Consider the following 9,891-nt stretch of genomic DNA (forward strand, 5'->3'; position numbering starts at 1 on the left):
GTCCTGGGTTCCGGTGATTGTCACTGCACACCATAAAGAAGTTAACTAAATAGTATCACACCAATTCCTCATCATCTTCCATTCTGGACGTTGTTTTTACACAGAAACTGCAACTTTGTCGCATGTGAACAGTCAGCACTTTGCATGTCAGCTTCGTTATGAAACATGACACAGATCATACTCTCGTGCGATTTCATCAACCATTGTGTTACATTCACACGGCCGTTCTCATTAGTTAGATCTGAAAAAGTATTACATTTCACTCGGCAAAAAGTGTTGCGGATGATAGGAAGGTAGCGTGGTAGATTACACGCTTCGGTTCTGCCGCCTTTTCCGGATGTTTGACCTTTTATTAATTTAAGCGGTCTAGTTGTGGAAGAAAAACGGTAAATGTTAGAAACCTAACTACCACCACCATATTTTTAATTTTATTTCTGAATTTGGATATTTATTAAAATTGCAACATTTCACTTGAACGTCACATTAATTCACACGTTTATTTCTGGGATCCGGTACTTAGTAGTACGGTGCTGATAACATACTTAGTTTTTTTTATTTATGCACGTTTTGGGAATATGTTATCGCAAAAATTTAAATTAATAAATTTCATATACATGTACTATCAGAGAATTTGATTCCTAGGCAGATGGGGGACCCATGTAATTTGGTCGCGTTACGTCAAACCCAGCCGACAGATCACAATTAACATTGAATTGACACGATCCGACCAAATGACGTTGGTCTGTCAACTGCCTAGGAATCAATTTCTTCGATGGTACATTGGCCATTGTAATGTATTCTTTTATACTACCTTCATAAGAGGGTAGTTTGAAATTTAATTACCTATTTAAGTACAATCTACTTATTTAGCCGGACTACGGTTACTTAAACAAACTGCGACTTTTGTTTTGCCTTTTTGTGATCACATTTCTCAATAATCAGGTTTTGCGAACAGCTGCTGATGAAGTTCCTATAAATAAGTTAGTCATATACACGGATACTGGGTCCTGGTGACTCAGCCAAATGGTATTTAGCTGACTTGAATGTCTAGTGTCAATTTGTAAGCGAATTTGAAGATAATTATTCACGATATATCTATTTACTGTTGTTTTAATGTTTCCTAGACGAGTTTTAATAAACGGAACTAGTTTCTTAGAAGTACTTTTGATAAAATTGTAGATGGAATTGTTTATAAAGCATAATAAATAAAGGCCTATAATAGGTTAAGGAAGCTACTGTGGTGAGGACTGATAATATTGTTTTCCTATGGGTTTCCTGTTTATAGTTATAAATTCATGCATCAATAAATTGAGTGAAGTCACTGGAGAAATACAAGGAAAATGATAATAATAAATATACTAGCTGCCCCAGCAAAATATTATGTTGTTTTGCCGTATAGTAATTTTGAAGATTTTAGCATAAGAAAGCGGAATATGTTTTATACTATGTAGTGTACTTAGCGAATAGTGCTTACAACGCCTTGTAATGCTAAGTACTCACATACGGTTTTGCTCGATAGTTTTACTCAAAATCGAGCAATAACCATCGTGTGGACCGCAAAACTGACAGCTCGAAGGCTCGCTTCGAGCTGGCCTCGATGGAATTAAACATGTCAGATATGTCATTTCCTTCGATTCGGAGTAAAACTATCGAGCAAAACCGTATAATTATGTGAGTACTTAGCATATAGGTAGATAACGGTGTCGCCGCGTTAAAGTAAAAAAACCGTGTTGGATATGTTTTAGATTGCTTGTTCTCTATGGGAGTACATTTCATATAAGCTATGGACAAATTAAAGTGTATGCTTGAACAAATTTATGTACTTTCGGAAGCTTAAATCACTCTCCTCTATTGGTAAAATAGGAATCCCTTTTTTACAGAGGTCTTTTTGATTGATTATTCTGTGTTAAAAAACTTGACCAATCGTGTTATGCTGTGGGTAATTCAAAGACAAGGACATGATGAATACTGACAATGAACTTTAATTTCTTAGCTTTAGTCATTGCTGAGAAAAATCGATATCGCTACAGCCAAATTATCAAGGCGTCGCCTTAAGCTGTCCCTTTATTGTATACAACATGACCATGACGTTGTTTTTTTCGTTATTTCCAGTTGAGATCTACCTGTCGCCGGTGGAGACGCACTGCAGCAATGTGGACTACTTCATCCCCGACGAGAACAACGAGACCAGAGGACTGGCTGATGATGCGATGAACAGGTATTGTTCAAGAATTACTGTACTTTCTAACTGTTGTACAGCTATTGTACTATCAGAGAAGTTGATCGGCAGATGAGGGACCTACGTAGAGCTTGTCTAACTTTAAATGACTGATGATGAGATGAGTTTGGTACTGTAAATATGAGAGAGGGGTGCGTCATTTTGAATTGGACGAGCTCTAGTTTGGCCGCGTTACGTCAAACCCATGACATGATCTGACCAAATGACGTTTCTACTGCCTAGGAATCAATTTCCTCGATGGTACCTACTACCTTGCTAGCTCTAGCATAATGGGGTCTAAAATTAAACATCTTCAAGGATTACACCTATCGAATAGAGTGTCGAGTGGTGAGACAGTGTATTCGACAAATCAAATTGTCTGTTTGCGTTCTCATTTATTCTCGTTACTCTCCTCGGTAGGTGTAATTAAGACATTACAAGGCTTTTACATTACCAACTGTTTTGTGGCTCTTTGCCCAACTGGAAATTCTTACACATTTGACTCATAGATGGTAATCAGTAGCTGAGGATTTTTTACTTTAACGCTGTTCTGTTAGTATATCACCGACACTGAACTGCAAGAAAATGGCTGATAAATCTTTTGTTTCACACTTTAAACGGCAAAGTGTCATATTGCATTTCGCACCATTGCTATTTCATCGCCTTTTTGCAGTTAACAAAATAACAACTAAAAAGAACTAGTAACTTTAACTTTGATTATGCGCTGAAAAAGAACTAACCTTTCTTTGATTATGTACAAAAGTTTCTATAGTCCTTAACCGTATCTCCCGTCGGTTTCAGGTTACACATGGCGAGGTCGTGTGTGGCGCTGTTCATGGTGTCGTTCCTGGCGCTGTTCGTGGCGTTCTGGACGGGCGTGGTGGGCTGCTGGAAGCGCTCGCCCGGCAACATCACCGCCACCGCCATACTCATGCTCGTCACGTGTATGTATCACTGTGTGGTGTATGTGTGGTGTTCGTGGCATTCTGGACGGGCGTGGTGGGCTGCTGGAAGTTCGTGTTGCTGGATGTAGCGAAATAGGTCTTATGACGGCTGTACAGTGTACACTCTCGACGAGAGACTCTCGCCGAGATCCTCGGCCGTTTGGTTTTCCTCGCGACGAGGACGAGAGCGCCTGTACACACTCGCACTTGGCTTCTCTCGGGTGTCTCGACGAGTGTGAACAGCCGCCATTAAAATTGGTCAGTTTTTTTTTAATTCAAACACCACCACGGGAAAGCAAATGTGGAACATTTCTTAGCCCTTAATCCAAATCTCAAAGTAATCATTTTAGATGCCTGCAGAATGCAGATTGCAACGCATCTTTGTTTCCCCATTGTCATGAACGGACACGAACGGTATTTATTGTTTTAATAAAAAACTTGTAGAATTCTAAATTCAGAGAATCACTTAAATGGACAACAGTCAAGAACCTAGAAGAAGATTGGTATACCGGTTTTTCGAGGCTATTCTTTGCGCTTCTTACCTAGTTATTCTTGTCCAAAATGATAACCAAATCTTTATTCATATTTTTAACGAGTCCATCATCATGATTCCAGGTTTGCTAGCAGCAGGCGCGATGGCGTTATGGCATGGCGTGGAGTTCTACGAGAAGGAGAAGGTGGTCGGCGAGGAGTTCTACCAGCAGTGGCCCAATGTAAGTTGGCAGGAACATCGCTCTGGTGTTCATATTCCACTAAGGCTGCGTTTCCACCAGAGATGTGTTGCGAGGAATGTGTTTTTGAGAACCAATAGAATCGCTTCATTGACGTGAGCTTGCCATGACATCGCTCAACGCGGCGATGCTATCGGATCTCGAAAACACATTCCGCGCAACACATCTCTGGTGGAAACGCAGCCTTATACTGGCTTCTCTGTAATATCAGCGCCGCGTCGAGCCGATTTGTACGAGAGAGCACGAGCCAACAGGCTAGTCCGCGCTACCCGTTCTCGTAGCGCGACGTGTAATATCACGAGCCGCGCCTTTGAAGTTACCGACTTCAATCGGATCGAACGCGCCTGCTCGAGCCAGCCGCGCCACCTCAAGCTACCCCCTTCACACGGCGCATGGCCCGAGTTGGCGCGGCTCGTGATATTACGCGCCGTGAGAAGCCAGCATTTCGTGAAAGCCTTTTTAAGTGGCTTTGTCCAAGTTCTTAATGTAGAATAAGAAAACCAGATTCATTTCATTAAAAACCTAGCTCTTTTTAATAATTATTATATTATACTTCACACCTAAGATTAACACCCGTATCATTTGTCGTTTCCTCGAAATCTCCCCTACTCGACTCAATCTCAGTCCTCCAGAACTATGAAGTTTTGTTGAACAAATATAATTTTTTAAGGTTGAGTAGAGTGGAGATAATCTCAAGGAAACCAAAAGATGCGGGCGTTAGTCAATGAAGAGTTGTGATCCTGGACAGACAGCTAGTTCAATTAATACGACTTTACCGACTCGTCTGTTTTATCTAAAATTAAGCAAACAATTTTAGTGATAATGTCACCTATTAACATTTGTAACGAACCAAAAACAGGTGTTAAAAGACAACTCGTCGATATGGTACGACTGGTCGTATATCCTGGCCTGGCTGGCCGTGGGAGTGTCCTTCGGGAGCTCTATACTCTTCTTCTCAGCCGCCGTATGTCTGAGCAAAGAGAAACGCCGCGAACAGCAGAATAACGTGCAGTACATAATGCCAGGTTAGCGGCGAGTCCATCTTGTGACGTCCGCCATCTTGTGGCGTCCGCCATCTTGTGGTGATTGTAAAGCTTCGAGGTTATGGAGAGATCTCGTCTAATTAATCTAATGTATATATTTTTACTACTGTTTTATTTAATATTTATCTCTAATGACCAGTTTTTGAGGTTAACGGGAGTTTATCTATTCGATAGCGTATATCGACAGCGTTGTTGACTGGTTAATTTGACGTTAGCCAATCAAAAGCGTAGTAGATAGAACTTCAATTAAAAAAAACAGCAGAAACTATGTATACCTAAGTAGTTTAAGGGCCTGTTTCACCACTTCCTGATAAGAGACGGATAGGCTATCCACCACTTAACTTGACAGATAAAGTATGGAGAATCTTTCAAAAAAGTTGTGGATAGCCTATCCGGCACTTTATCAGGAAGTGGTGAAACAGACCCTAAGTACTTAACTTTGAGGCAATCATGTCATAATCATTACAAAAACCATTAGCGATAAATATTAAACCCATAACCTAGAATAAGTTCACAGAGTAAGTATTTCATACTAACAAAATGCTTTCTTTTCTTTTCATGTTTCTTCTGAAACGTGGCTACGACGAATATCTGGTTTACGCTAACGCTTTCATAACATGTACATAACATAAACCAGATATTGAGGGATAACGCCCGTGTGTGGTACGACTGGTCCTACATGGTGGCGTGGTGCGGCGTCGGTCTGTCACTGCTGTCGGCCATTTTGTTCTCGTCGGCCGCCATTTGCTTGCGCGGCGAGCGGGAGAGGGAGGAGGCGCTTAATATGCAGTACCTAATGCCGGGTAATGCTTTTATTTACTTGCTTTGCCACGATGATATATTATTGTAAATAGGAAAAGGTTCGGGATGCATGATTAACATTAAAATAATTTTCTATAACTCCCATTAAATAGTTAAAATGGTATAACCATTAACATCCGCCCACCATTTTTAAAATTTGAATGATTTTAGCTTACATGGTTCAATATTTTGTTGTTCCCTATTTTTTACAACCCATTATTTTTCTTATTGTTTTGTACCCCAATTTCTTTTCATGAATACCGCTGTTTTTGTAAATATTTAATTTTAAATTTACGCAAACATACTTCACTGTACCAAGCTTCTTATACCACGTTAAATATGAGACCCCTGTTTTTATTATCATCTTACCTAACATTACATTATTTTACTATGCCAAGCTTCTAACACAACCTTAATTATTTCAGTATACCCGCAAAAGCAGCAGTACGCGTACGCCGGGTACCCCCCACCCCAGGCGTACCCCGGCCCCTACTACCACGGCTCGCAGTACGGCCCCTACAACTACTGATCTCGCGACCAGATGAGGGACATTGTGGCGGCAACCTTCGCCAACCCCCCCGCCCCGCAGGCGCCCGCGCGCAACCCCTCCCCGCCCAACCCGCAGACCCCCTCCTCCATCGAGACGTACAACTCGCATCGCAGGGTCAAACGACCTAAACTCGGCGACCGACGAGTCTACCGACCGGTCCGACGACACACGCTGTCGCGCATCGACGAGACGCCGCCGCAGACGAGACCGCGATCTAAAAGTTTACAGCACTCGACGGATTTCTCGTCGACGCGCCAGATCTTACGATCGCGGTCGAACATCTCGGCGGATACGAGTCGCAGCGTACCGGTGTGTAACCAGAGTCAGGATATCGACAGTACGAGCCCGCAGTACGCGGAGCCTAAGTACTCGTCGGGCTCGTCGGACGAAAGACCGGTGTCCATGTCGGACCTGCCCATCATGGTGCCCCTGGACCCGGTGACCGGCGCGTACATCCCCTACCCAGAGTACGCGTACTACGACGACAGCGGCCGCAGTCGCTTCCGGTGGAGGTGCAAGAAGTCTGCTAAGCCGAACAACCTGTTCCTGGCTTTTATGTATTAGCGCGGCGCGAGTCGCCGACCGATCCGTTGAAATTTGAACCTTATTACAAAGGTTTAAAGTCGAAAACGAAACAATAATTTGTGCCTGAAGCAGTAAGCTCAATGGTATATCAATTTAAACTTTACTGCTTTAATATAAGGTTGAAAATAGCACCGGGTCGGTCGTCGACGGACCATGGTTGTGGAGTTTCGATGCCGTTACAGTGTGCGAGCCCGCTCCTGCTTCTATCTCGACGTACACTGCTATGGGTGGCCCGAATCTGGTGAGACGACGTACTATTGGCACCTTTTATTATGGCACGAGGGTTTTTGCGAAGCGATCTAATGCACCAACTTTTTAATAAAAAATAAAGAAATAATGTTCAAGTGTCAACATTATTCTAAAGTCAGGTAGCAGAACAATGAGAAATTTTAATAGATATCTAATGCTACTTGTCTCTTTCACTCCCGCATAAAACATTGCCATGTCGGTGGTCAGGCAAATCTATAGAAACAATAGCAATAAGGAAAAGACAGTGTTAAGTTACGATATTAAACAAACGATATCAAAATTTATAGTATGCCAATAATTTGTGATTAAGTAAATAAATCATAATCTCTCGTGCGAATGTACGAAAAAGACGGCACTATATAATATAACTCATATGACCACAAGATGGCAGCACTATCGCCATTTCGTTTCGCAATCCCCAGTGTTACTGAGCACGGCTGTACGAAACTCTAACACCACCTCGAAATTTCATTGTTGATTTCCATCGTTTGAACAAAACCCATACGAATTTAGTGTATAATTATTTAAGAGGTTTAGGAGTTAACTCCGCCATAAGTGAATCGAGGGAACAAACATTTAGGGTAAGGTCTTTTATTTTGTAACGAAATCTTCTGCGAATGCAAACTCAGGAATATAACAAGATGGGAATACCGATTTCAAGCAAACAGCCAAAAATTTATAAAAAAAAGAGGCTATATTACACTGACAATATTATTCTGTATGTAATTTATTTCGCCTAAACACAAAATAACAATTAATATACAGCAGTAAACTAATGTGGTCGCACGGTAGTGCATATGCCAAGTTCAAATTCTCTCTTGATATTATATTCCTGTTATGTACTTAGTGCCTTCGGATTATGTAATGCTCATTTATGTATTTAGAATTATCATATCTTAGCGTAATGTTTAGTTCAATGTACTTGATTTTATACAACAGTAAAATATTTTTATGACATCGAAAATGTAGAAGAATAGCACGTATTTTTCGAAAAACACTTAGAACCCACTGTCCAACAAAAAAAGCTTTAGACCTACCCCTTTCTCATAAAAATACTTACCCAGCGAATATTCAAGAACTGCTTGATCTTTGTATGGCACATTAGAAAAGTGATAGGACAGACAAAGAGCGGACCTTGAATATGCTACGTAATTATCTTTATCAGTAAGGGGGACATCCATATACTATGATGCTACCCCCATATACTTTTGTACGGGATTTTTTTTTCGGTATGGTATTAGATTTCATTTGTATTATATCTCTTAACTAGCGACTGATACAGGATCCGTCCTACGACGTATGTTTAAGTACACATCGAATATATATTAGTCATAGTCAATAATAAGTCAAATTGTAAAATAATCAATTTAGATTATATATTATGTAATTAGTTATTCGGTATATTTTTGATTATTTTCCATTTTAGATTATCGTATTTAAAATTTTCGGAAATAAAATTATAAAATTGCACGCGGCTCTTTCATTTCTTATTAAGAATCCATGCGTTGTTAACATTGCTAGTCGAAAATTATTTTGAGTCACAAAATATCAAAAACAAACAAAACAACTATCTAATGTTCGGTTGTTGGTTAAAAAGCACCTACCCACTAATTCTAAGATTTGTATTGTGACTACTCCCAATATTTTGTTTCAGTTCATGTGAATCGACAAATTAATAGGGGTAGCCCATATTTTGTTTTCAACTATGAAGTACCAGGAACGTAATGTATAAAGTGGTGCAGTTTGCGTTCAACTTTTTCGACCTACCCACTAATTCTAATATTTTTCTTCTGACTACCCCCAATATTTTGTTTTAATTCTTGTGAATTGACAAATTAATAGGGGTAGCCCATTTGATTAACTATGAAGGTTTCTTATCGAGACACGCGGTAGCGTGTCAAGCCAAGTTCAAGTACTAAAACAGAACTGGCGAGCAGTACCGTGTGTAATATTACACGATAAAAAAATTTCGATAACTCGAAACGATCAATCGCCAATAAGTGTCATTCATAATTAAACAATAACTGTCTATATAAAAAGTTTATTACAATACTTCATAATATAAAAATCAATATGGCGAAGTCTGGATGGAATGTATTATTGACATCACAAAAGGCAACTATCACACATTCACACCTTCTCTATAACAAAGCGTATAAAATTTCATTTATCTTAAAATTTGTACATGATGGTAAAAAGTTTTAAATCAGTTATTATTTTAAGTAGTAAAAGTATAGTCTTAAATCACGAATACCACAGAAATGCTTACCTGAAACAGAATTTCAAAAGCGCTAAAATTAAAAAAAAACTCCGGTCTCCAGTGTTGGAATATTTGACATTTTGACATTCAACTTGACTGCATTATTTTAGAGTTATATTATCAGTGCTCTGATATTTTTTCTGGAGTTGAGGATTCCTTATACGCAACCTAACATAAAACATGTAGCTTTGTCATAGCTAAGGTGTGCTTGAATTCTATGTAAAAAACAAGTGATGCACACAAAACACGTGGTTAAAACAATTACATCTAAATATAAAAGGTATCACAAAACTTGATGTAAGTATAAAATTCTTTAAAATTGCATATAAAAATAGAGTTCCGCTTTAAAATATATTTTTTACATAAAAATAAGTACAATCACGATTGTTTGCATGTCATTCTTTGAAAAATCTATTTTAACTGACTATGATCTGAGCAAATAGTATTTTTATTTACTGCATAAAAATACGCACAGACCATGATGGGTTGCAGAGGAGCAGATTGCATTCC

General features: G+C 39.5%; 2 protein-coding genes across 3 annotated transcripts in view; both read left to right on the plus strand.

Annotated features, from left to right (window-relative positions):
• The window catches only part of LOC121732543, a 51,636-nt gene extending 45,358 nt beyond the window's left edge, over positions 1 to 6,278 (plus strand). The window contains exons 3-7 of one of the 2 annotated variants that reach the window (XM_042122465.1): positions 2,113 to 2,218; positions 3,020 to 3,162; positions 3,778 to 3,875; positions 4,753 to 4,918; positions 6,163 to 6,266. In XM_042122465.1, the coding sequence (XP_041978399.1) occupies positions 2,113 to 2,218; positions 3,020 to 3,162; positions 3,778 to 3,875; positions 4,753 to 4,918; positions 6,163 to 6,266 (617 nt within the window). Of the gene's footprint in view, positions 1 to 2,112; positions 2,219 to 3,019; positions 3,163 to 3,777; positions 3,876 to 4,752; positions 4,919 to 5,573; positions 5,740 to 6,162 lie in introns of both variants that reach the window. The other variant, XM_042122464.1, reaches the window with a different exon arrangement.
• On the plus strand, positions 6,279 to 8,574 carry LOC121732544. Its single transcript, XM_042122466.1, has 2 exons — positions 6,279 to 6,884; positions 6,927 to 8,574. Exon 1 carries the CDS (start codon positions 6,279 to 6,281, stop codon positions 6,849 to 6,851), a length of 573 nt encoding a protein of 190 aa, XP_041978400.1. The 3' UTR covers positions 6,852 to 6,884; positions 6,927 to 8,574.
• The last annotated feature ends 1,317 nt before the right edge of the window (positions 8,575 to 9,891 follow it).

This window comes from Aricia agestis, chromosome 12 (genome assembly GCF_905147365.1).
Source record: "Aricia agestis chromosome 12, ilAriAges1.1, whole genome shotgun sequence".
Taxonomy (NCBI): Eukaryota; Metazoa; Arthropoda; class Insecta; order Lepidoptera; family Lycaenidae; genus Aricia; species Aricia agestis.